We start from the raw sequence: 27,182 nt of genomic DNA on the forward strand, positions 1-27,182 counted from the left end.
AACTGAGCCACACCGGCCAGGGCAGGTGTATTGATTCTTACTGTTCAAGTCCAAGCTAAGAATCTTGTTAGGTGGCTTTGTGTGATTTGAGGTGTGACAGCAGGATCCAGGGGCAAACACCTGTAAAGAGGAACACGTCTGAGTGGCTGGGGTGGGGGCTTCCACCTGACGCCTTGAATTTTGATGAAGTATTTTTGATTGATTTGTCTAAACTGAGTCAGTGGGTGCCTTTATCCATAAAACACTATAAATGAAGTATTTACTTGCTGCTTTCTCTCTTAACACTGCTCTCCAGTCACCACTTGTTAAAAGGACTGAGTGTTCACTCAGTCAGCCAGGCAAGGAGCCTGCACGGGTGGCTGGGGCAGGTCTTGGCCTCAGGGAGCTTGCAGTCTGGGACCTGAGCCTAGACCAGAGGTGGGCAAATTTTTTGACTCATGGGTTCTTAAACTGGACCGGAGGGCCGGAACAAAAGCATGGATGGAGTGTTTGTGTGAACTAATATAAATTCAAAGTAAACATCATTACATAAAAGAGTACGGTCTTTTTTTTTTTTTAGTTTTATTCATTTCAAACGGGCCGGATCCGGCCCGCGGGCCGTAGCTTGCCCAGGGCTGGCCTAGGCACAGTGCTGCAGCGAGCTGCCTAGGGAGGGACTTAGTGAAGGGCCGCTCTGCCCGCCCCCTCACCTGGGGAGGCGGGGGTGGGGGGTTGTTCCCAGGTTCCTGGCTCAGGAAGCAGTCTTTGTGCCCATGATTCAGCCAGAGGTGACCTGTGCTGCTCCTTCCCCCCCAGCCCCCCACTTGCTGTCTTCATTGTGATGGAAAGGAGGCGTGGGCATTAGAAAGGAAAACCTCTGCCCTCCAGCTTGGGAGTGAAGGGGGCTTCCAGCTCTTAAAGCTGTTTTCCGAGGAGTTTAGAGTTGAAGTGGCTCCAGTGGGTGCCTGGCCTTTCGCTCCACAAGTGTGGACGTGGAAGTTTCTCATGCAGAAGGTGCCCTTTCCCTTCAGTGTGTTCACATTCTGCCCTGTGCCAAAACGCTAAGGTAATTTCTGAGATTACCTTGGCTCTCTGGGAATACACAACCTCTGCCACTAAATATTTTAACAGGGTCAGAATTTACTGAATATACTGATACATTTTCCATCCCTCCCACCAATTGAGGAGAATACAGGGGATCTATTTTCTGTTACCCACCCCCCTTGACCCCCCTCAGCATGGGCTGATGGTCAGCTAGGTAGCTCAGCCGTGCCCAGTGGCAGTGAGGAGTGCTGGCCGGGTTAGCCATCTGTCATCACTCCAAGGCCCAGTGAGTCTGTCTGTACTTCCATCCATCAGCCCAGGGGGTGTTGACTGCGTCACTGTGCAGTTGTTGAGGCTACTGAGATGAGCAGACACGAGGTGAGTTCAGGGTTCCTGATGAAGACCGTGGGCGAGAGGAAAACGGAGGCCAGCTATGCAGGGCCTTCCTGGTGGCGGAACTCGGTTTAACTCCAGAAGCAGTGGGGGTTTTGACTGTAAGGAGGCCTTCTGTGTGGTCATTGCAGCTGCAGTGTGGGAGGCAGGAGGAGGCAGGAGGAGGCAGTGGGGAAGGTAGACCATTGCAGGGGCCCCGGTGAGAGTGATGGCATGGGCCAGGGTGGTGGAGGTGCAGAGGGAGAGAGTGGGCACAGGTGGGAGGTAAACTCGCTGGACCTGGTGATGGATGGATGTGCAGGGGCCAAGGGCGGTGCCGGCTGACTTGTGGGGTCTGGCTTGCGTAACTGGCTGGCTGGTGGTGCCATTCGGGAGATAAGGAACCTGGAGAAGGACCAGGTGTGGGAGGGGAGGTGGAGGGTTTGGTTTGTACAGGCTGTTAATACACTTGGGACTGTGATTGATGAAAGAGGTCCTTGCCTTCTTTCATAATCATAACCACTACCTCCCAAAAGATGTGCACATACCGACTTCAGCTGCAGTGTGGGTTTAATCCACGTAAGCCAGAGGGACCCAGCAGTATCTTACATTCTCCACACACGCAGTTAGAAGTTCGGGTGAAGCTGGTGCGAGCTCTTAGACTCCGGTGTGGCTGACCGTGTGGAGGCAGAGCCCCGGCCCGCACAGCGCTGCTGGGGGCCCCCTCCACGGCCCGGTAGGGCCGGGCACCTGTGCTTTCCAGAAGCTCCCAGGTGGTTTGATGCCCCCAGAGTTTGGGAATCGCTGATTTCATCAGAAAAGGGCAGCGTTCTGTATCCCTTTCTCTTGGACCCAAACAGGGCAGGGAAGCCCTGAGATGGGTGGTACTGGTGGGTGTGTGGGCAGTGGGAGCAGCGAAGCCCAGCGTGGTGTCTGGTGTCCGTTCAGGCCGACACTGTCACGGGTGGACGTGGAAGTTTGTTTTACAAACTTCAGTGTAACCTGTAGCTAAGACTTAAGGATTTCCCTTCCCAAGTTGCTATCAATCAGGTAGTTTATCAATAGACCTTCCAAGGAAAACAGCCATGTGAAATGTTTGGGTTATTTTCTCTAACGCAGCAATTTTCAATCTTTTTCATTTATTGGCACACATAAGCTAATTACTAAAATTCTGTGGCATGCTAAAAAATGTATTTTTGGCCAATATGACAAAAAATAGGTATACTGTAGATTTATTCACACCAGGTGGCTATTGTTGTGTTGGCTGTTGCCATTTTTTAATTTGGCAATCTACGGGAAAAGGTCAGTGCCCCTGATTAGAGTCAGGGGTTGCATGTTTTAAAAAGGCTTGCCGCTCAGGAGTGGCTATGGCCCACACCTGTTGAAATCGCCTCTCTAACGTTATCTGCTCTTCCTCTCTATATCTTCCAGTTGTCAGAATTCCCGTGTGGTTCACATGGATCCTTGTTCCTGAAGCCCTGTCTGTGTCGTTTGGTGCTAGGTGCTGGGGCTATAAAAATGCAGAAGACAGGCTTTGCCTTTAAGGGGTTCTCAATCTAACAGGGTAGTCAGGTAAACCAAGAATGGCGGGACAGGGTGGCCAGTGTGGGAAAAGGTGCATACCTGAGAAGTTTAAAGTGTGCCCTGGAGAGCCAGGAGGCCTCCCAGCTGGTGAGGTGCTTAGTTGGGTGTTGAGGGATGCCTAGGAGCTCACCAGTGCACAAGGGCAGAAAGGCATTGAGGTAGTAGCAGTGGTCAGTTCTGTTTTTCTTTGATTATGAATCGCATTCCCTTTGTTTTTTAACACCTTAAGGATTAATGGTAGTGCTGTTTCAAAGGAAATGAAAACTGCATTAACATAATTATCTTTTTAATCTAATGAGAACCAACTGCCTGTTCGGCTAAGTCAGAAAAAAGAATGCCCGTCCTGAGAAATGACAGTTTAAACTTTGAAAGCAAAATGAAAATTCTGATCTTGGCCTAACTGTTATTGATAAACTGAGGAACAGATACCACCTGAGGGCAAACTGCAATAGCCAAACATATCAGCTTTTGCTTACCTTTGGTTAAGTTTGAAGTCACTTTCCATATGCTAATTTTCTTTTCTATTTTAAACCGAGAGGTCTTTAAGACTGTCTGTATTTTTAAAAATTGCCATAACAGATATTGTAAATAATTGTTTTTACTCGAGGAGGGGGAAGGCAGAGGCCGAGTCTGACTGTGTGGCCTGGATTTTATGGACTCCCAGAGAGAAATAGTTTTTACGTTTTTAAAAGTTGTTTAAAACAACAAGAACAATAATATGCAACAGATACCAAATATAGCCTGCACAGCCCCAAATATTTATCTGGCCCTTTATAGAAAAAAATTGCCAACTTCTGCTTTAGGACAAAAATAATTATTGTTTAGCATTTCATGTACCTTCTATATATTTTATGCCTGAGTTAATAATTTTTGGAAGCAGATTCACTTCACTGTTTCTAATTAAAAAAGAAAGAAAGAAAGAAATCACAGGCTCTGAGCCTGGACACGCACTGGGCAAGCTCGCGCGGGCTGGCGGGTGGTGCTGAGGCCGGACGGAAGCAGGTGTTCTGGTGGCCTTGCTTCTACAGGGGAAGTGGCAGCCTCCCGTGCCCTGGCTGACCACTGTACAACGACAGGTGGGCATGTGCTAAAAGAAAGCCGTTTGTGCCTGATATTTGAGTTGGAAGGTGAATGTTACATAAGTGAGTGGCCTTTTTATCACTGACAATTTAAAGTGAACTTTGGACCTACCATAGTGTATGAATTTCTGACTAGAGATGGTTTCATATCAATCCCTAATTTAGATCACTCTATCTAAAATAGGGCCCCTCACTGTCCACCCTGTACCCCGCTTTATTTTTCTTCATAGAACTTATTTCTACCTGTAACAATGGTAGATACTTGTTTCTTTGCCTCTGTCTTTTCTGACTGCGACAGCGAAAAGTATAGTGCTTTGTGTGTAGCGAGGGGGGAGCGTTATCTGCTCCGGAACAAACTTTAAATTCTTGCCTTTTTGGCAGATGAGTAGAGGGAGGGAGACTGACCAAGTGGGGAGACATGCTGCCTCTTAGGGGTGCCGGTGGGCGAGCGTCTCCGCCTCCCTGGGCCCTGCTTCCTCTTCTGGGATGTCCTCTGAGGTTCTGATGAGGCCCACGGGACAGGGACAGGGACACTCCCGGCCCGTGTCTGGCACTCTCTCCTGTCACCACAGAGGGCAGAGTACATGCACAGCTCGACCTGTCACCACGACATTCTAATCTGATGGGATGAACCGTCGTTTCTCAGGACGGGCGTTCTTCTTTCTGACCTGCCTAACAGGCAGTAGGTTTCACCCTTCCCTTTGTCCTGTTGTCGCCCTAGTGGACATCCCACATCCCTGCATGCGCTCATGCGGCAGATAGGGTGCCTCCTGTGCGCCCGGCGTTCCGGGCCTGAGATGCTCAGGCAGCTGAGACGGTGTCCGGTGCCCGGAGGGAGGGCCGCCGCTGTGGGCCCCCACCCCGCCGCTGTGGGCCCCCATCCCGCCGCTGTGGGCCCCCACCCCGCCGCTGTCGGCCCCCATCCCGCCGCTGTGGGCCACAGGGAGGGCCCTTGTTCTTCTCTCCCTCCTCGGAGGGTAAAGAGCTAAACCAGTGACTTCCCAGTGGGCAGAGCGTGACGCTTTTGTCTGTTTTTGTTTCTGGCCCGTCCCTCTCACATCGGACAGGGAGCCGAGGGGATCCTTCTCCGAGGACGCGCTGCCACTGGGGTTTGTGGGGAGCACGTCGTCTCTGCTGGGTCCCGTGGGCTCCCGTCCTGCTCAGGCATCGGTGCAGGGACCTTGTTCCTTTTGGGAGAGTATTTGCCGTGGCTGCGTCTGCAGATTTCTGTAGAGTCGTCTTAGCAGGATGGCCAGCCTGTTCCTTATGCTTTTTGAGAGCAAACCAATAAAAGCTTAGGATATAAATATTAGCTGAGAGCCGCCTCGATGAGAATGTTGTGTGTGTCAGTACAGTATTGTTATGCGGACGTTTCATGGCCTTGGTTAAATAATTACGGATGTTGCTGGTGGTTGAAGTATCTGCTTGCATAACACATTGCTATTTGGGTGAGACTCTCAGTGGGACTTAGGTGGGGAGACGGGTGGGGAACACCTGATGTTTATTATTAAGAAACTGGCCGAACAGGGCAGTTTGGAAATGCAGGTGATGGCACGGCTGCGCAGTGCATTCCGTGACCTGAACGAGTCCACTGGAACAGGTATTGTGGAGGCAGTGGGGGACATTGAATACTGACTAGATTGAAATATTAAGGACCAGTTTTGAATTAGGTTGGAAATAGTGGAGGTGTGTGTCCGTTCGGGCCGCATACCGGTGTTTCACAAGTGAAGTATGTGACGGCCTTAGAATACTATTGCCAGTGACGTTGCTTTAAGGTGGTAGAAAGTAGAGGAGTAAGAATGCCGGGAGTCCGTGGTGTCAGGCTGCGTGGAGAACACCCGGGGCTCCTTAAACTGTTTCCAAATTTCCAAAATGAAGTTTGTTTCCTAAAAGCACATAAGGGTGGAAGGGAAAGGTGCTGTCCTGTTTCCAAGCGGCCAAATGCTGGAGTCTGGGAGGGCAGGCACGGCTCCTCCCCCTGGGGCTGGCCCGCCCCGCGCCCCCTCCCCCCCTCCCGCCCACGGCCGTGTCCGGGGTCCCTGGAGTGGAGCCAGGCTTTCTGGGGAGACCTTTTGTGTCCTGGTCAGTGAGGGGCTGCTTCCATTCCACCTGGGCCATCCCCCCCCCCCCCCCCCACACACACCTTTTACCAAAGGAGATCTGGCCGGACGGTGACAAAGTATAAGTTAAACGGGGCTGTGTGTGTTTTAACAGCGTAAGTCAGATGTGCAAGGTGGCTTAGAAGCTGTGTTTGACGAAGTCTGCTTGTTCGAGCAGGTTTGTGAGCTGGCTGAGTGGGCCTTCTCCCCACCGCAGGCGCGCAGCACGCAGAGTTCTTGTTGCAGGCCAGTCCCTCACTCGTTCCCACGATCTCTGGGTGGGGGAGGGGGAGTGCTGTGACCCCGCTGGAAATAGGTCATTATCTCAATAGCTGCCTTCTCAGAGCTGAGATGCTGTGGTGGCAGGCAAATGCGAGGCCTGGCCCGCGGGCCCCACGCAGCCCTCTCGGAGGGCGATCCGTGTGCAGCCTGTGAGTGGCTGGGCCTTCACAGGACCAGAGCTGCGGGGTGGGCGGGGATGGGCCCGTACCCGCACACGAGGTCTTGGTGCCATCAAGCAGTACATACACAGTTTTAATCCCATCCGCGTGTGGCAGACTTGACTGTGACAAAGTATAGATTAAACAGGGGTGTGTGTGTCTTAACTATAAATTCAGATATACAGGTGGTTACAAGCATGTTTTACTGAAGTCTGCTTATTCCAGCAGGTTTTGTAAGCTTGCTGATTTAGTGTGGGTCTCACTCCCCATTTTTGATAGATGGGGAGTAAAGTAAAGCAAAAGTAAAGACTTCTTGCTCAAGTTCAGATACATGTAGTCTAAGCTTCTTACAGGAGAAATGTTCTTTCACTGCAGACTATTTCTGCACATGTGATCTTAACGAGGGGCAAAGATTTATATCAGAAATGGCACGAGAGTTAAGGATTTATTTTATAAATCCTTAAAACAACAGGTTAGCAAAGCAGTTACCTTGTTTTGGCCTCCCTCCCTCCACCCACACACACTCACACTCGTTAGAAAGGAAGGACTCTTGACAGGCTTCTAAATTTACAAAGAAAACAGTCCATTCCAGGTGGGGAGTGAAGTGTAGTCTGTGTCTTTAATTTCCTGTTTTATGAGCCTAGAACGAAAAACCATTGTAGCATGAGGTAGTCATGCCGGCCCTGTCCGGTACTTGGTCTTTTCTGGGACCCTAAGCTTGTGGGTAGAATTACCCTCACTTTTCAGTGAACTAAATGGGGGCTGAAGTATGTGTGACCCAGCTAGTAAACCTGAAATCAGTGCTACAGAATCAAGACTTGAAGCTTATTAGATACAGAGAAAGTGACCTTGAAGCAGATGATCTGTGTTTCTGAAAGGGAATAGTTTTGCAGAACATAACGTTCTTTGACGATTCCTTTTCCCTTTCCTCTGTGAAGTGGTGTCTAAGGTTCTAGTTTAGCCTGTGTGGCTCACTGGTTGGAGCGCCATCCCATGCACTGTAGGGTCGCAGGTTCCATTTCTGGTCAGGCCACTTATACCAGTTCGACCCCCTGTGGGATCCCCTACGGGAAGCAACGTTCTCGCATCAATATTTTTCTCTCCCTCTCCCTTCCTCTCTTAAAAAAAATCAGTAAAATTACACAGTGTAGCCATTCCCAGTGTAGAAGTCCGTTTCCTCCCCGCACAGCAGCCCCTGAGCCCCGAGCAGCACACACTGTTCCCCACGGTTACTGGGGGGGAGCTGAGAACGCGCCTCCGGCTCTAAGGCCGAGATTTCCCTGTTACAGTGAGTACAGAGGGACTGGTTTGTCCGCCCTGGGTATTGCTGCGAGCCTGGCTGACAGGAAGTGGGGCTGGGGGCAGGAAGTGGCTGACATTCAGAGGCAGAAAGAGCTGTTGAGAAAGATTGGGGATTTCATTACAAGTTCTTGACATTTGTGGGCTGAATGTTGGTGGATGTGGGCACTTCCCTCTTATGCATAATTTTACCTAAGTTTTCACCCTGGAATTTGGAAATACAGACATTTCAAAAGTGTAAAACCATTGACTATATTGAGAGATACAACTTTAGGAATAATGTTTCAGAGCTATACGAATATAAATTTTTTAGAAGCTGTTTAGAAGATTGCCAGAAGTTGAGGAAGTTGTGTAAGCCTTTCTGGGCCTCAGTTTCCCCCGTGTTTAAAAGAAGGGGTTCAGGCCAGGGTAGCTTGACGCCTCTCACCCAGCAATCCCATTTAGCCACCCCACCACCTTGTCACTGTTTTCCTTGCTCTACTTGGAACACATCATTAACCATAAAAGCGAGGGTGTAATGGGTGTAACGATGTTGGTTACATTTTTATTGGCCTCTCTGTTCTTAAAATGTTAAATAACCATCTGAAACAAGTGGTTTGGAAATTCCAAGGCCCAGCTTTCATGTTGACACTCTGTCCTGTTATCGGCTGCATATTAAGAATTGAGCTTTTAAGTTGTAAGCTTAGCTCAGAAAGGAGGTAAGGGTGTGTAGAGTTAATTTTCATGATTAAGTTACCCTCAGAATTCCTTAAAGTGCTATGGAATTCTCTGCGAAATGAGGCCAGTGCTCTCTGGATAAGAGGCACACCCACCCCATTCCTCCAAGTTAAAGTTTACACTCACACTTCCTAAAACTAAATAAATAAGGGCTGTGCTTAAACTGAACCCAGAAACCCGACTAAACAACTACCTGGTTCGAGTCCAGTGGCTCATGTGAAGTTGAACTCGATTTTCATGAGTATTGGCACCTTCACAAACCCTGACCAGTAACTACCTTTCTGCACCTCCAGCAGGAAGGAAGGGGAGGGAGGCCTGGACTGCTCTGTTCCGGAAGGATGATGACTTAGCTGGAGGCACTAGGTGGTAGGTAGATTCAGTTTCTTGATAGATACTCCCTGCAGGGAAAGGCATTCCCGGAACTGTCAGCACCCGTCCACTCGCGCCCTAGCTTGGCTTTTCCTGATGGGGAAACACAGCTGTCATGAGGTGCGGGGTTACCTGGAGCTCGGTGATGGGCACCAAGAGACCCGAGAGCAGCTAACCCACGTCTCAAAGTCCTGCTCAGCAACTTTCAGCACCTCGTGTTCCCAGAAGCAGCGTGGCTGCCCATCCGTGGCCCCTCGGCGAGCTGTAGGCATGGCCGAGACGGGGGCCGCACTTGGACCTTACAGGAGTCGTCACAAGTGGACTCTTGTCAGCTCTGACATTGGATGGCTCTATTATTCCCATCACAGGCCATAAAAAGCTAGAATATTGCCCTGATATTACATACGTATATGAAAACGGTATCAGAATACGCGTTCTGGATCTGCCCTACCGCCTGTCATTGTTGGGTTGTTGCGCTGCAGACAATGATGCCGGGGGCTTTTCCCGAATCGCCTGACAATGTTTGTTATTTTAAATCACACAATCTTTTTATAAGATGTGTGGAGCCAGGTGACCAGTTTTCCTGAGCCCGACCAGCCAATCGCTTCACCTTCACTCAGGTTCTTTTGAACCTTGAAAGAGAAAAGATCAAGTGATGTGATTGGGTATAATTTAAACGTAAGATTCAGAGGAGCTGGAAAGAAAGGAAGAGCATTTGTTTACAGACCTGCCAGAGGGCTAACTTGTCAGTGAGATATATTTATACTGTTTTTCCACCCTCTAAAGATCCAGAAACCGCAGGAAGTCTGGTGTTAAGAGCTAGAGCTTAGACATGTATCTCTGGAATTTCTAACTCTGAGGCCAACCTGCTGTGGGCACATGGTGACGTGTGGCTGCTGCTGGTGGCAGGAGCTGTGGCCAGACGAGCCGTGCTGGTGTCTTGGCTGGCGCAGTATCGTGTTAGTGTGGACTTCACTGCATTTAATGAAAAATTGTGTGTTAGGACCACATTCCCATTTTACTTGTCTTCTCTGTACAATAGTTCGGGTATTTTGATAAATACCTTCCATTAGCAACATACTGGTTTTATTTTGGCCTCTCTGTCCTTAAAAGAATTGTGTCCTACAGGGTGGTGTGTGGTCGGCCTTTCTTGAGTAGAAGATGGATGCTTCTAACTGTGTGTTTGCTAGTAACTATAACAGTGTAGAATATGGTCACTGGGTTTTCAGTGTTCACTACTTTCCTATCACCTTGTTTGTGTAAACAGTGCTGCTGGGGGCAGCATTGCACATTTAACGAGAGAGTCTCATTCTGTAAAATAGATAGAAACGAAGTTATCCCTTAAATAGCAGCTATGACTGTGACACCCGAGAAAGGGTGGGTGATACGGAAAAGAGCTGAAAAGCAGACCTTGGCTTTGGGGCTTCTGACTCTGACTTTGCCTTCGGGGGCTGGAGCTGCGGGGCCGCTTCCGCAGGGCTGTGGGCTTTCCAGTCGGGGATGGGTCACAGGTCGGTGCTTGTGGGCCAGCATTTGTGAAGTGACCACTGTGTGACTTAGTGAGAGTGTTGTTCATAGAGGCTGGTTCTTATCTTTCTCAAAAGTGAGGCGCTTCGGATCCAGAGAGAGCGCTGAATAGGGACCCATCTGTTGGATACAGATTTCATTAAGGAGCTCAGGTCTGCACGCCATCCCTGTGTGGGACACCTGAGTGCGATGCCTCTCGGATGCTGCCTCGTCCCAGGGCAGGGCTGTCCGGGTGTGGTCTCACCTGTGACCTGGGAGAGCGGTAGATTCCGGGGCCGCATTCCAACCCCCTGAGTCAGGATCTCGGCCTGGGGCCCGGGAGCTGTTTGAGCCGGCTCTGCGGGTGACTCTGCACGTTCCCGTCGGGCAGCGCAGTGTGGGCGGCGCTGCCATCTTCCGAGGCCTTTCCCCAGGGACCGTCTGAGACGCAGGTGAACGGCCGACGCGCGCAGGTGGTGATCAGGGAGAGATTTGGGGGTTTTGCTACTCGGATTGAGCGCCGTGCTTGGCACCACGAAATGTAAAGTGGAAAACTCCGTCAGCCCCCTTAGAACGTGCGGAGAGAACCCCTACCCAGGCCTGCTTCTCCCCTCTGCTCCCGTGCCGTGCCCTCATGGGAGGAGGGAAGTCGCTAGAATCCGTGGCAACTACCATTGCTTCTGGCAGCAGGAGAGCCGGCTGGGCGGTGGTGTGTTCACACGAGTTTGGCAGCTGGGCCTCTTCCTGAGAGCACAGACTATTTTCATTTACAACTTAAAAAACAGTGAACTTTTACAAATTTACTTTCTTTCACCATTGTTTCCCCCCTAATTTTTTCCTTACCAATTTGACCAGAGGTAGTCCAGTTCAAAGTAGATAGACACACGTGACCTACCCAGACAGTGGAATATTAGTTGGCAGAAAAAAGGACTGGAGCCCTGACATGCTAGGCATGGATGAGTCGGGAAGACATGCTGAGTGATAGAAGCACGTCACCAAGACCCCATTCTATTCATAGACACTGTCCAGAGTAGGGAGCCTGTGGAGACGGAAGTGGACTGTGGGTGCCAGGTAGGTGGGGGGAGGAGCAGGAGGGACTGCTGAGGGCCACGGGTTTCTCCCGGGTGACGGAATGCTCTAAAATTAGGTCGTGGTGTGGTTGCATAACTCGGCGAATATGCTAAAAAGCCACTGAATTGCTTACTTTAAACGGGCAAATATTATGGTTGTAAGTTATACTTCAAGAAGGCTGTAATTTTAAAAGTACTCAACATGAAGATGAAAATACAGTATTGCCCGTGTAATTTTTCAATTAAGTGTCCCAAACAGGCATCGGCGATGCTCTCTCACTCGGTGGCTGTCCGCGGGGAGAACGGCTCCGTGCTGGGCTCCCTGCACCTCCCCCAGCTGGGGAGCGGGCGGCCGGACCCGCTTCCTATCAGCCTTTCTACGTATCTGAAAGGCCTTCGCCAAATATTTGAAAGCTGTTCGAAGTTGCTGAGGTGGCGCCTTCGGAAGAGGCTGGAATGTGGGGAAACAGCGCTGACATTTTAAGTGATTGTGAGGTCAGGCTCCCAGTGCAATCGCCCTGGTGCTGGGCAGCTCCACTCCTCACTTTTGAGCAAATGCAGGTGTGATAACACAGGGATTAACCTTATCACTCAGGCCACGGCCTGAAAGCCAAACATTCAGAGGGGACCATGTGCATTTCCCTCATTTTCATGGTCCCCCTGGTTTTGAATGAGCGCAGAGAGCAACCCCGCCGCTGGCACGCCGCCGGGCGCCGTAAGGAGACGGGAGCGGCCGCTTGTCTGGGAGGTTTGGGGCAGAATTCGCCGGAGCCTTCCCCTCCTGTCTTGGTCTTTAGTTCTGTGAAAGGTCTGCCTGGAGAGGTCATCTCAACCCAAGAGAAAGCGTGTCAGGAGGAAGCGGGCACTTCCCAAAGGCAATATTGCCAAATATTTATCTACCAAAATGAGGAGAATGATAAAGGGCGATCATTTGACAGCCAACAGTTCAGCCTCTGCCTGGGTTAGAAGTAAAAGGCACTTCAAGGTCCCTCCGTGTGTTCTCCTACAGGCTCCGGGGCGGTTTTAACAAGTGAACCTGGGAGACTCATGTTTTTCAGAGTGGGCTCTGGAAGGACTGGTGCTTGGGGATTGTCCACGGAAAAGAAACCTGGGAAGCAGACTGGGCCCGCCCTGGGATTTCACAATTTGCATTAACAGCAAAGACATTCAAAAGCCTTTCAGTTAAAGAAAGAAAAAAGGAACGCAGCCTTAACTTCTGTGACCTCGAAATGCCGCTGCGCCCCCTCCCCCAGAGCATCACCGCTCTGTCCCTCCCTTTACCTTCAGAGATTTTGCAGAGAACCCAGCTGCTGACTTGGCTCAGAAGGCACTCAGATACTGTTTGAGTTGCAGGATGTTAAAGGGGAAGATCCCTGACAGACACTCTTGGTTCTACACTGCGGCCTGCCCGGCAGGGGTTGGCTGGGAGGCCCAGGTCTGTCTGTCTCATGATTGCTCAGTTGGAGGGAGTGAGCAGAGAGGACAGTGGGTTTATTTTGTTTAGTGGGGTGAATTGTTACTGGGCGTTTAAAAAAAGAAGATTGGCGCTTAAATACTTTTCATTCTCCTTTTTGTTAGGAAGAGATGCCAGTTGCATTGCAGCAATGAAGCCTGTAGCCCCTTTCTCCTGCCAGGAGGGTTACAGCCCCTGCAGGAGGTGTGGCCACTGGCTGAGCCTTTCTTTTGTCCCTGAAGCAATCTGGCCACCTGCTGATAGCGTTCCCTCTGAGTTATTTCTCAGGGATCCTCCCCCCGCATCCCCTGCCTCCCGCCAGGAGTCGGCCCAGGACTCTCAGTTCTTGCTCTAACCCTGCCCCTGCCCCTCGGGACTCCAGACCTCACATTTCCGAGCTGGAAAGGACCTCAGGACACGTAGTCCAGACCTTTTGCACATAAGGGGCTGAGTCCTCAGTGGGTTACAGCGCCAGGTCTCGAACCCAGGCCTCCCAGCTGCTCTGCTCCTGCCTGCTGATCAGTGACTTGGGCAGTCCTCAAGCCACTTGAGTGGCTTTAAAAACTATACAGGTTCTTGGGCTGAGGCCCAGAAACTCAAGTGTTTGTAAAGCTGCTCTGGGGAGTCCAACGGCCAGTCCCATGCAGTGTATGACAGCCACTTGAGGCCATCTCTGTGGGTTAAGTCAAGTGGCTCCAGGGCAAGGGAGGTCTCACTCCTCTGTCCCCAGTGACCCCCATGGTGCCAGCATCCCCGGCAGGCATTTGGTTGGGGTTTGTAGAGCACATGAGCCTCACAGGGTGCAAGGTGTCCTGGCTGGGGTGGGCTGGGAGCAGCAGAACGATGCTGTCATGGTTCATAGGTGTGTAGTGTAGTAGCTGAGCTGGCCCCTAATAACAGCAAATAGAATTTTTTAAAGAGTAGATTATTAAGCAGAGGGAGGATAAAGAGTCTGACAAGTTTTCATTATCTTCATTAACTAAGGCAAAGAAATTTTATGTGTTAAATCCAGATATTCAGTAATATGCATTATATAGTCAAGTGACCTGGAGCAAAATACCTGTGAAATTCTAGTCATTATTCATGAAACACACACACACACAATAAGAACAACAAAACATGCATAGCATTTTGCTTAAATTTAAGAAGTCCTATTGGCCAGTTTTGTTGTTTTGGGCTGTTTTTAGGCATTTGTCTCTTGCAAATACTGATACTCTAGTAAGAGCTCAGAAACTTAACTCTCCTACTGAAGTAAAAATAAAAAATACAGCTCACCCATTAAGCTAGCTACTGTGTGGGGCAAAAAAAGAGTTTTCTGCTGAATGTGGTCAGTGTGAAAAATATATCCATTGGAACCTCATTTTCCTTGAGGGGTTCGGGCATGTGCAGCACCAGCTTTTCCTGACTTGTGTCTAAGATAAGTCATTTTGTTAGAAAATTCTGACATAGTACATGGTTGTAGAAAGACCTAATTTTTTTTAATCAATTGAGGGCTAAGTTAACTCCCTAACGTTATCTAACGTTATTTATCAATTCCCATTATGAATAACGGAGTAGGATGAGGTCGGGTTCCTTACGTGTTCTGACACTTTAGACCTCACAGTATGACTCTGTGTCTGAGCGTCAATGGAGGAGCATTTGGAAGGAGACATGAATTATTAAATTATCTACACCATCAGCCACATGGCTCTGCATGTGTATGTGGGGCCGGGGGTACATGAGCAAAATTAAACTTTAATTGTCACCACCCTCTCCGAACAAAACTGAATGTCGAGAGGTGTTTAGTATGTTGGCCAGCCTTCTCGGGTAGCTTTTCAGTGACGGCTGCTCCTGCACACGCCTGCACCCTCACCACGCCTGCTGGCGGTGCCTCCTGCAGCGAGCGTGGCCTCTGAGGAAAGTGTGACCTAGGAGACACACCAGGACGATACAGATTGCAAAGCATGTGCTCTTGTCCCGTCTTTGCACGAGGTTTGGGTGTTTGGACTTCAAGTTCCTGCACCTCTGACCTGTCGTGGGCCACCTCCCGTTGATGCGTAACCGCACGATCCCACCTGATGGCTGGGGCGGCGCTGCTGATGTGAGCGCCAGCTTTCACCACGTGTCGAGTTCACCAAAACCAGCTGCTGGGCATGGAAACCTCTCACAGACTGTGGAAAGGAACTGGGCTTAGAAGTTTCCTTCATTTCCAAAGCCTAATGTCTTTCAAAGCCCCTGGATAAGTGGACCAAAATATGTACAGCAATGGTCCTGTTTTCTGAGTAAATGTTTTATTTTAAATTTGGGTACAAGTGTATGCTGCTTTCAGCACATCGTTAAGGATCCGTAAACTGGGAAATAATTTCCATAGTCTTTATAAACATGGGCTGTTGAACATGCCCCTGACTAAGGCAGTACCTCTGTGGTCCTTTGTCCCGAGAGCGCTTGGAGGGGTGTGTGGGGTCCTGGTGGGTGTCCCGCTGACTGGACATTGTGCGTGGTTAGGCGCTGGCCATTCTGCAGGACTGGAGGTCGTCTTGCAAACCCCTGCTGTGCCGCCCGAAGGCCAGGATCACCTTGTGGGAAGCACCGCAGGGTAACGACTAGTCAGGCGACACACACCCCCTTGAGGTCAAGTGGCCTGGCCACTCGTCATTTACAGCTCATTCTTGTACTGTTACTGGTTCATTACAGGCAGTCCCCAGGGACTCGACGTATGTTGTTTCATGGTTACGTCGCCATCTCCCATATATTTATTAAAAAAAGTTCTGTCATTTCAATGTATGTACATATGTGCTTTATGTCTATTATTTACTTACCACAAGTAGAGGTTAGGAATTGTTATCTTTCTTTGACATTTTTTTTACTGTTTCAGTTCATTACTGCTGTGTCTGTGCTCCATGTGAGTGACGTAGGTGCTTATGTAGGTGGGTTCCGACTTACGGCGAAAATCGAGTTACGTCGCTGTAGGAACGGATCTCCGACGTAACCCGAGGACCTGCTGTATTGTATTTTCCATATAAACAGCAGTAAACCTACTTTTGCCCACCCAGTGGATCCTCTCCCTTCCTGCCCTGGTCTGAATTCTCGGAGCCTCCCTCGGCTGTGGTGGGGTCAGGAGGAGGTGGTGCATGGGAAATCCACTAACCGTAGTCAGAGGACTTTTGTAGAAAAAGGGCACAGACCTGAGTGTGAATGTGCGGTGCTGAAGAAGGCAGGCCTGCGTTCGGGTCCAGATTGTGCACGCGCTGAGACTCATCAGCCGGGGAGTGTGTGCGTGTGTGCATATGTGTGTGCACGCGTGTGTGCTGACGAGACTGATAATGGCTGTTGGAGAGGAACAGCCTGCGTGTGGCTGAGCAGCTCTGACTGGAAGGCTCAGGAGAGGATCAAGAGAAAAGAACGCTGTTGTCGCTGGGTTGGCTCAGTGGATAGAGCATCCGCCTGTGGACTGAAAGGGTCCTGGGTTTGATTCCGGTCAAGGTCACCTGCCTGGGTTGCCAGCTTGATCCCCTGTAAGGGTTGTGCCAGAGGCAGCCAATCAATGATTCTCTCTCTTCATTGATGTTTCTCTCTCTCTCCCCCTCTCCCTTCCTTTCTGGAATCAATAAAGATAAATTTTTTAAAAGAGAGAAAAGAATGCTCGCTAAGTGTGATTTGTCCCTGTGTTTTCTAGATCAATGTCCGAGTCACCACCATGGACGCGGAGCTGGAGTTCGCCATCCAGCCGAACACCACAGGAAAGCAGCTTTTTGACCAGGTTGGTCTCTGTGAACTTGAGAGAGAGAATTCCCATTTAGAAAAGAAACGTTTGCAACATCTGAATCATTTTGTTTGCGAAGCATATTCCTTGGTGTGCCGCCTGCTTCTCTCTGTAGAGCAGCCCATTTCCCCTCCCGCGGGGCTCACACTGACCACTCTGTGGGGTGGCCCTGCTCACCGCTCCGAGGGGCGCTTTCGGGGAAGGCTTCCTCGGCAGCCCCAGGGTGCCAGGCCTGCCGGTGCCTCCACTCCCCCGGCTCTGCCGCACCCGCAGCTCTGGCTGCCCTCTGCCCCCGGCTCTCGTGGTCACCTGGCTGCTGCTGGCCATCAGTGTGGGGCTGGGTGCAGTGGAGATCAGACACCGCCCACGGGCCCGAGAGGGGCCAGGCAGGCACGGTTCCAGGGTGACCCTCCCCAGCTCCTTCGGACTGAGCTCACTCAGACGCTCATCTGAGCTGGCCCCACGGAGCCCGTGGCGTTCCCTCTCGCAGCCTGAAGGTGAAAGTGGGGTTTTAACGGGAGCACCGAGCCCCCTGCGATAGCTCTTCCTGGGACAGTTCCTCAGCGAGCAAGGTCTTCTTTCTGGGCTGAGTGAGTGCTCCAGGGCCGAGGTCCAGCGGGCAACAGGACGGGGTGTATGCAGGCCCTGGAGCTGTGCTCGCCTTTCTGAGGCCCCAGTGGGAGGAAAGCAATGTTCCCATCAACACTAACCCGGGAAGTGGAGTGGGTGCTGATGGGGAGACCTGGAGGGTAAGATTTTAGCAAATCTAGAATCTGCAGTGACTCCCCGCTGCTGGGTGGGATGTCCTCTCATCGCCCTTTCCCTGCACTGGGCCCCCTCTCCCCCCCACCCCCGCAGCAGCCCCAGGGGTCAGGGTGACAGTCCTGCCAGTGCCTGCAGGGGTGGGGACACACCTCAGCTCTCCCGGTGCTGCCTCGCCCAGCAAGGATCCAGACATTTACTGCTCTGGGTGGGGCTGGACTTGGTTCAGATTCTAAAGGTTTCGCCTGAAAGGTAATCTTGAAGCCGCTCCATGGAGCCAGCTGAGCTCCAGGGGGTGCAGGCGGGGGAGGAGGCCCAGGTGCTGTGTTAGCTGTGCCTGCAGCCACCGTGTCCCTCAGTCACAGACAGTCCTTGTCTTCAGTGAGTGCCAGGCCGACCTCCAGCAATTTATTTTAAAGCGGAGCTGGGAGGCTCTATGTTAGGAAAGCGGACGAGGTGGTGAGTTAGACTGACCCCTCCTCTCTACCCCGGGAAGTCTCTGCAGTAACTGGGCTGTGACTGGGTCCTAGTCCAGGGCTCTGGTTGGATGAGCGTGTCACAGGTCAACAGCCACGCAGGAGGCAGATCCCCGACAAGCCGAGGGCACTTGCCCACTGCTGGCGTCCAGAGGGGCGAGGACAGAGTTTTGCCGTGTGGCTGTGTGTGCCCAGTGTCTCCGTCAAGAGTGTTTTTCAGCTGCTGCTTAAGATGGAGTGAAATAGACAATCCCTGCCTTTACTTCCCAAACCCCTGCCACTTACAACGCCGCCCAGGCCGAGGTGAAGGACTAGGCCTGCTCCTCTTCCCTCCCCGTGGGCTCAGCCTCGGTTAGGCCGAGGACACTGAGGGATAGTGAGGTGTTTCTCTAGGGGTGTCGGGGGCCCCCGCAGGGCGGCTGTTAGGATGGACCGCAGGAGGGAAGGTCCTCCGAGTCTATTTTGTCATTTGGGGAGCGCCATCGGGATGGAAGCAGGGCTGGGAAACACGGAGGGGCGAGTTCCCGGAAATCTGTGGGAGGTTCACGTCACGGAGCCTGTGGCCGAGTAGGCACCAGGCTTTTCACCAAGAGAGTGAAGTCCGGGCTCTGTCCACGGGAGGCTCCAGAGTCTGATGCTGTGTGAAGGGGCTGGCACGCCTGCCAGGTGGAGAGGACTCTGAGCTGTGGCCCTGAGCACCCGCAGGGGCTGATGAGAGGGGGCAGGGCCGAGCCAGGGCTGCGGTGGGGGGTGAGGGGAGACCGGACAGAGAGAGGGTGATTGCTGGAATGTGGGCTTTCTTGTGAGGCTTTGAAGCAACCCAGACAGGAAGGCAGGGCAGGTCTGACATGCAAATGAGGTGGAGATGTGCAGGAATAAGAAGTCAGCGGCTTTGGGCATAGAGACTCTGGTCTCTGAATTGACTTTCTCTACACTTGGCTGCCGTGAAAACAAGACATCGGGTTTCATAAGAAGATGTGGAGGCAAGCGCTGTGTGAGGGCGGGTTCTTTCCTCTCTCCCTACCAGGGGAACGTAGGCATCTGTCCCCCAGGGGGGAGCAGGCTCAGGAAGGAGTCTAAGGGCATTTCCAGCTCCTTTAAGTGAGCGCTCTAGACCCCTGGTTCCCCGTCGCTAGTGTGCTCAGTCTCCCCCTCTAAGTGTGGTAGACAATGCATTTGAAGGACAGCTAAGGACCCTTCTCTTTGAGCCTCACATTGTACGCCATGGGCTCCAGGACTGCACAGCAGAGCTCTGGACTGGCCCTGGCCGTGTTCAACAGGTGTCCCCAGCCGCATGTCTGGTTCCGAGACACGGACCAGCAGCTGGGCAGGGCCACAGGAGAGGTTTTCCTAGTGACACGGGGATTGCCCAGTGTGAACCCCTCGCTGTGACCGGGTGAAGTCTCCGTCTCTGGGCAGAATGTGAACTTCCTGGGCCTGTGTGTCCGAGACTCCCCGCCCCTCCCTGGAAGTGCCACCATCGGCCTCTCTTCCCGGGCTGCGGGCTCCCCGTTCCTGGACGCAGGGTCTCGGGCCAACTGAGAGGCAGGGCAGCCCCAGGAGAACCAAGCGCGCCTCTGCTTCATGTCGGCCGCGTTCAGCTCCTTCCCCAGGGGCACCCCTGGCAGCGACAGGCACTCCCGTGGCCCACTCCGCCACTCAGCTCGCAGTGACTCGGGAGCAGGAGTGAGATTTTAGAAGGTCGTTACATTTTGTAAGATTTAATGTAAACTAGAATCTGCTCAAATCGATATTAAAAATAAATCGTTATGGCTTTGGGGTGATGGGATAGCCTGTGTTAGCTGGCTCGGTGTGACCAGGCAGCCGGCACCTGGCTCCCTGCACTGTGACCGCCGCCCCCGTGATGGCGCTGCTGGTAGCGCTGCCCATTCCGTGTCTCATGGCTGTCGCCCCCGCCCTCTCCCCCCGCAGGTGGTGAAGACCATCGGCCTGCGGGAAGTGTGGTACTTCGGCCTCCAGTACGTAGATAATAAAGGATTTCCTACCTGGTTAAAACTTGATAAAAAGGTAAGTCACAGTTAACTGTTTGCACTGCTAACTGGGTGTTGGTCCTCCTCGTTGGTATTGAACTGGAGCACCTTACTTGGACTTTGGTTTTTGTTCCTTTTTATTTGTGTAGAAGTTTTTCCAGACAAAAAGGTCGCAGGTTTCCTGTAAACGGGGATACAGGTTGGCAGTCGGACCCGGGCATTTCCCCTCGCTGCTCACCGAGCGATGAGGGTTAATTCTTAGTATTTAGCTGACCTTAGTGTTGTTTTTACAGTGCGATTATTAATCTTCTAAACCATGAATCACCCACTGTTTTGCAAGAACCTGTTACTGCTTTGTCAGAACCTGTGATAGATTATCTCCCAACTCTAAAGATGGGATAATTCCAGTAACAATTATAGAGAACAGCAAGAAGCAAAGTGTGTTTTCTGCAGACAATTTGGAAAATGTCCCTTTTCCAAACCCTGCTCTCCTCCCAAATTATATGGCAGCAGGGGCGGTTGGGGCTGTGAAGGAGGAGGGGCGCGAGCTCCGCGGTCCACGCTGGACTGGCCACGGCCAGGCTCATGGAGCAGGTGTTTCGAGTTCGAGTTCTCCCTCGCCCCGTCCCCAGAAGATCGGGCCAGGCTGGCGCCAGGCTTCCCACGAAGGGAGGGTGTGTCGTGGGACTTCTTAAACTGGCCTTGGGTCTTACATGTAGAAGGTGACTTCAGAGTAAACACTGTTTGAAACTGGCCTGCAGGGCCCTCGGCCGTGGGCGGCAGCCTGTGCTGGGGGCAGGGCTTTCTCTCCTGAGCCCGCAGTGAGCGTTCGGCTTCGTTGTCCAGGTGTCGGCCCAGGAGGTCAGGAAGGAGAACCCCCTGCAGTTCAAGTTCAGGGCCAAGTTCTACCCCGAGGACGTGCCTGAGGAGCTCATCCAGGACATCACCCAGAAGCTATTCTTCCTCCAAGTGAAGGAGGGCATTCTGAGCGACGAGATCTACTGCCCCCCTGAGACCGCAGTGCTCCTCGGCTCCTACGCCGTGCAGGCCAAGTTCGGAGACTACAACAAGGAGCTGCACAAGTCCGGGTACCTCAGCTCCGAGCGGCTGATCCCCCAGAGGTGAGCGGCCGGCCTGGGGCGGGGCAGGCAGGCGAAGCAGCAGAGAACACGGGCAGCGCTCCTCGGCTGGCATGTGACGGTCGCATGCCTGGCTGTCCCAGGCGCTGGCCTCGCACGCGGCGCCCTGAGGCCGGTGATCCGCCTGGACATGGGGGCTGAGCAGCAGCGGGGAGGGGACGTCCTCATGGCTATAGGCGGCGTGTTATTTGAGGGTGTTACAAAGTAATCACGTGTTCATGGCCTGACGGCGTCACCACTCCTGGTGTATAATAGCCTGGCCCCCGGTAAATCCGTTGTCGGTCACCAGTGACCAAGTAAGTGACCCCTTTGGGCAGAAAGGCTTAAGGTAAAACGTTCTTTACGATTTTTCCCAGCAGGGCTGAGTTTGTCTCTCTCGGGTTTAAATCATCAGATTTTAGTTCGTCCTAAGTAGAACTGCACATTAGGAAGTAGAAACAAACGCACTTCGTGGTGATTTTATTTAAAGAAAAAGGGAAGGTTTGCATGAGGGGACAGAGCCTGTCACTCACCTCTCAGCCCTGCCCTCTGGGTGACGCTGTTGTGCCTTCTTCCTCTGCCGTCAGAGTCATGGACCAGCACAAGCTCACCAGGGACCAGTGGGAGGACCGGATCCAGGTGTGGCACGCGGAGCACCGCGGGATGCTCAAGTGAGTGTGGCGGGCTGCCTGCGGCCTGTTGTCTGCCTGTGCCCGCGAGGGCCGTCCCGGGGAGGTGACCAGCCAGCTACAGTGAGGTTTCCTGACAGCCAGGTGTTCCCGCCTGGGGGCAAAGGCAGGTTAGTTAAAGCCTTCAAGCCCCAAACACACACACACACACACACACACACCCTCTCCCTCTCCCTCTCCCTCTCCCTCTCCCTCTCCCTCTCCCTCTCCCTCTCCCTCTCCCTCTCCCTCTCCCTCTCCCTCTCCCTCTCCCTCTCCCTCTCCCTCTCCCTCTCCCTCTCCCTCTCCCTCTCCCTCTCCCTCTCCCTCTCCCTCTCCCTCTCCCTCTCCCTCTCCCTCTCCCTCTCCCTCTCCCTCTCCCTCTCCCTCTCCCTCTCCCTCTCCCTCTCCCTCTCCCTCTCCCTCTCCCTCTCCCTCTCCCTCTCCCTCTCCCTCTCCCTCTCCCTCTCCCTCTCCCTCTCCCTCTCCCTCTCCCTCTCCCTCTCCCTCTCCCTCTCCCTCTCCCTCTCCCTCTCCCTCTCCCTCTCCCTCTCCCTCTCCCTCTCCCTCTCCCTCTCCCTCTCCCTCTCCCTCTCCCTCTCCCTCTCCCTCTCCCTCTCCCTCTCCCTCTCCCTCTCCCTCTCCCTCTCCCTCTCCCTCTCCCTCTCCCTCTCCCTCTCCCTCTCCCTCTCCCTCTCCCTCTCCCTCTCCCTCTCCCTCTCCCTCTCCCTCTCCCTCTCCCTCTCCCTCTCCCTCTCCCTCTCCCTCTCCCTCTCCCTCTCCCTCTCCCTCTCCCTCTCCCTCTCCCTCTCCCTCTCCCTCTCCCTCTCCCTCTCCCTCTCCCTCTCCCTCTCCCTCTCCCTCTCCCTCTCCCTCTCCCTCTCCCTCTCCCTCTCCCTCTCCCTCTCCCTCTCCCTCTCCCTCTCCCTCTCCCTCTCCCTCTCCCTCTCCCTCTCCCTCTCCCTCTCCCTCTCCCTCTCCCTCTCCCTCTCCCTCTCCCTCTCCCTCTCCCTCTCCCTCTCCCTCTCCCTCTCCCTCTCCCTCTCCCTCTCCCTCTCCCTCTCCCTCTCCCCTAAAACGTCCCGTTAGTCGAGGGGGCGGGGCACTGCTCCTAAGCATCAGGCTTCTGTCTTCCTCTGTCACAGAGGGGCCAGGTTCTTCATTGTCCGTGAGGCGACTGCCTTCAAAAGTAAGTGCAGACAACTGATCCCAAGCCAGAAACACTTGCTGTTAAGCGTGGGAAATGGCCAGTCTCTGCTGTCCCTGAATCCTCGCCTCGGGCATGGCCATGTGGTCCCAGACTCAGAGGCCTTTTCGAGTTTGGGCTTCGCAGACACATGTCCTTAGGGCAGTGGTTCTCAACCTTGGCTGCACATTAGAGTCACCTGGGAATCTTTTTAAAACCCTGATTTCTGGGCCTCATCCTCCAGAAATTCTGTTTCTTTGTTACTAATGTGGCCCCACCTCATAACAAAGAAACAGGTGAGAACCACTGCCTTAGAGCTTCCTGTCCCAGCCACGCTGCTTCCGTGGAGGGAAATAGCTCGAAGCCTCAGCCGTGGCTGCTGGTGAGGCAAATGGTGGGAGCCCCCGCAGGCCCGCAGGTGAGGGAAGTGGGACCTGGCAATAAATGGAACAGGAGAGTCTGTGTCCAGAGAAGCCAGCGTGAGCCAGTCCCGTTCCCTTGATGTGAGCGATGCCAGTGGTCAGATCGGGGCCGCCTGGGCACCGTGTGGGCGGCAGCGGGACAGCCCCCGGAGCGCGTGGCTGTTGGCCGTCCACGGACCTGCCTGCACCTCAGGCCGCCCAGGACACCCCCACTGACCATGGTGCGTGTCTGTCCCCCCAACAGAGACAGCGCCATGCTGGAGTACCTGAAGATCGCCCAGGACCTGGAAATGTACGGGATCAACTATTTTGAGATAAAAAATAAGAAAGGAACAGACCTGTGGCTTGGAGTGGATGCCCTGGGACTCAATATTTATGAGAAAGATGATAAGTGAGTTGAACTTCATACTGAGCTTTAGTTGGTGGGGCATGGGCCTGGAGGCCATGGCGAGCATGGGGATTACGACTGCCGGCTGCATTTGAAGCGGTTACGGGCAGCCGACTGGCCCAGGGGCTGTGGGTCTTCGAGGGCTTGCGGCTGTGAGGGCGCCTGGAGCGTGCGTCACTTCTCTCTTGTCTCTGCGACCTTTTTACCGTCACGTGTGGCATGTGCGGAGGGTCCCGCAGGGAGACCACGGAGGTCTGTGACGTCACCCCCACTCCCACCGAGGCGCTCCCCGCCTGGGGTGCCGGCCCACCCAGAGCTCCCCTCAGGCAGTCCGGCGGCTTGGAGGTTTGTGCTAATCCAACGGGTATTTGTGGGGCTGCTGGGGACCCTAAGACCTGTAAACAGTAGCCTTTATGTACACAGCCCACCAGGTCCTCTGCCACCCGGGAGGTGAGTGGTCTGTTGGGCATGGAGCAGGCCAGGTGAGGGTGCTCAAGGAGCGGCTCCCCTGACTTCCTGTGCCCGTCCCCGTGTGCCCATCCCCGCGCACACAGGCCTTTTTCCTGCTGAGAATCCGCACAGAAAACATGGTTCTAATTTAGTGAGGTGGCTCCTGAGCGGAGGACAAGCCTAAATTCTAGATTCTTCCCACCAGAAGCTTCCCGAGTGCAGGCGGCCCTGACGGCCGGCTGGCGCCCAGCAGAGCGTGGCCGCAGATCTGAGGCTGAGGGTGCCGGGGGCTGTCCTCAGGCCTTTATGCCAAACCACGCCCTTGGGCCTGGGTTCCTGCCTCTGTGCCTGCGGAGCCCAGGGGACCACTGACCCGGTGCCCCTCCTGGCCGCAGGCTGTTCCTCTAAGTCCCGGCTCCCGCATGTCCACCTGGGCCTCCCTCGCCCCACCTGTTCCTAGAGGTTAATGTTCTCAGCTCCCCACACTCCAGATCGCCCACAACCCCTCTCTGGCATTCTTGAGGGGCGCAGTCCTGCTTTTGACAAGTGATACCACAAAAGAATCTCTCTGTAATCTCAGCCACTGGGTTCTTGCCAGAACTCCAAGTACAGGCAGGGACCCGGTCAGATGATCCTAAGCCCTCCACTTGGTGCACGAACTGGGTGGAGGCATGGTCGGGCCGCGCTGGGGGTCCCTGCTGGAGATGCTGGTCACACATGCGCCGTGACAGGCCTTTCAGAGCCTAGGGGTGGGTTACGGGGCCTGTGCTCTTCCCGCATGTGCATGAGCGGAGGCCTCGTGGATCACATGGGGGAAACTGCCTCTTTGAACTTTCTTGAATGACCAGGTTTGTAATGCAGTCTTGGCCAGGGCTGTCCAAACAGGTTTTTCAAGCTGCAAGCAGCGGCCTAGGCAGAACGCGGTGAAGGCAGCCTGTAACGCCCCCAGCGCACAAGGTGCATTTTTCCAAGTAAAAGGAGCTGCTGGCTTCTCCCCCCAGTGAGCAATGGAACTGGCGACCCTCTCAAAGGGGCCTTCTCCCCAAAGACAGTGCTGGGGGCGGACCTCCTCACTTCCTGCCTCCCCCCCCCCCCCCCCGCCCTCCCCTCCTGCTGGGGAAGGCATCCCCCTTCAGTTACGAAAACAAGCAGATGTTCACTCAGTCAATAGGCCCAGCTTCTCCTTTTAAACAAATATGGACAATACGGTGTCCATGGCGAGCCAGGGGCTGTGGCTCGGGTCTGAGGCCACTCCTGGCTGTGTTCACGTGGACTTGGTGCCCTTGCAGACGAGCAGTGCAGGGTCGGGTTAGGGTTTGGTTAGGAGTGCAGGGGTGGGTTAGGGTTGGGTTAGGAGTGCAGGGGTGGGTTAGGGTTAGGAGTGCAGGGGTGGGGTAGGGTTAGGACTGCAGGGGTGGGTTAGGGTTAGAGTTAGGACTGCAGGGGTTGGGTAGGGTTAGGAGTGCAGGGGTGGGTTAGGGTTAGGAGTGCAGGGGTGGGTTAGGGTTAGGAGTGCAGGGGTGGGTTAGGGTTAGAGTTAGGAGTGCAGGGGTGGGGTAGGGTTAGGAGTGCAGGGATGGGTTAGGGTTAGAGTTAGGAGTGCAGGGGTGGGTTAGGGTTAGGAGTGCAGGGGTGGGTTAGGGTTAGGAGTGCAGGGGTGGGGTAGGGTTAGGAGTGCAGGGGTGGGTTAGGGTTAGGAGTGCAGGGGTGGGGTAGGGTTAGGAGTGCAGGGGTGGGTTAGGGTTAGGAGTGCAGGGGTGGGGTAGGGTTAGGAGTGCAGGGGTCGGTTAGGGTTAGGAGTGCAGGGGTGGGGTAGGGTTAGAGTTAGGACTGCAGGGGTTGGGTAGGGTTAGGAGTGCAGGGGTCGGTTAGGGTTAGGAGTGCAGGGGTGGGTTAGGGTTAGAGTTAGGAGTGCAGGGGTGGGTTAGGGTTAGGAGTGCAGGGGTCGGTTAGGGTTAGGAGTGCAGGGGTGGAATTCTTGGAAGTGACTCAGATGGGAGACTGGGTACATTGAGGATGTGAGTTGGGTGATAGGTTCGGGGTGCCCTGCAGAGAAACAGACATGCCTGTATTTCACTAAAATGTCCTTTTAGTGTTGAATGTGCTCCGGTTGGGAAGTGCCTCCTGGGCCCCTTGCTCATCGTATACGTGACCCTTACGTGGGAGACGCAGGACTGAGCACTTGTCTTTCTCTCCGTGAACCGTAGGTCGGAGCAGGAGACGGCGGGAGGGAGGGAGTTGGCAGACCCAGGCCCTTCCCTGAAAAGCGTTATCAGCCTGGGAACAGTTCAGATCAGCTGCTATAATTCTGCTTGGCATCCAGACCAAGAACAAAACGACAGAACGAGACAAAGAACGAGAGGAACCCGATCCCCCCCCCCCCCCCCCCCCCCCCCCGTTCTTTAGTTCTTTAGTCCTTGCAGCAGGGCCACTGCGTTTTGTAGTCCTGGAGGGACGGTGAGGGGTGAGGCTGCTCCCACATGAACCCTCCCAGCGAGAGGCTGTGGGGAGGGCCACCAACCAGGTGGGACTGAGACCAGCACAGTGTCCTTTCCCTTCGGTTCCTTACTCAGGACTGTCAGGTGCTCTGATTTCCATTTCATTCACCTTCGAAAGGACGTTTCAAGCACATAATAAACCAGCTACTTTAAAGACAATTTCCAGTTTCCAAAAGCACACCCGGTTGGCAGGATATGTTCACTCTGGCTGGGGGAGGGGCGAGGGGACCCCAGGTGCCAGGCCATTCTCTCCTGGACTCTGGGACCCGAACTTGAACCTGGAACAGTCACTTAGGCTCTATAGAAGTTCTCTATGGCCAGGACTCGTGAGACCCTCCCAAGTGGGAAGTTTCAGAGCTTGCCTCAGGCTGACAGAGTTTGGGCCGTGGTGAGACGCCTGCCCACCCACTGGAGCCTGTAGGCCTGGCCCCGCCGCAGGCTGTAGGGTGGGAGGTGGGGGAGCGGCCCCT

At 53.6% G+C, this 27,182-nt stretch overlaps 1 protein-coding gene across 1 annotated transcript in view; it reads left to right on the top strand.

Moving 5' to 3' along the window:
- EZR (ezrin) overlaps positions 1-27,182 on the top strand; it is a 42,497-nt gene that overhangs the window by 3,827 nt on the left and 11,488 nt on the right. The window contains exons 3-7 of the mRNA XM_059699935.1: positions 16,667-16,750; positions 19,924-20,019; positions 20,829-21,103; positions 21,688-21,771; positions 23,621-23,767. Of these exons, the coding sequence (XP_059555918.1) occupies positions 16,667-16,750; positions 19,924-20,019; positions 20,829-21,103; positions 21,688-21,771; positions 23,621-23,767 (686 nt within the window). The remainder of the gene's footprint in view (positions 1-16,666; positions 16,751-19,923; positions 20,020-20,828; positions 21,104-21,687; positions 21,772-23,620; positions 23,768-27,182) is intronic.

The sequence above is a fragment of the Myotis daubentonii genome, chromosome 6, assembly GCF_963259705.1.
Source record: "Myotis daubentonii chromosome 6, mMyoDau2.1, whole genome shotgun sequence".
Lineage (NCBI taxonomy): Eukaryota > Metazoa > Chordata > Mammalia > Chiroptera > Vespertilionidae > Myotis > Myotis daubentonii.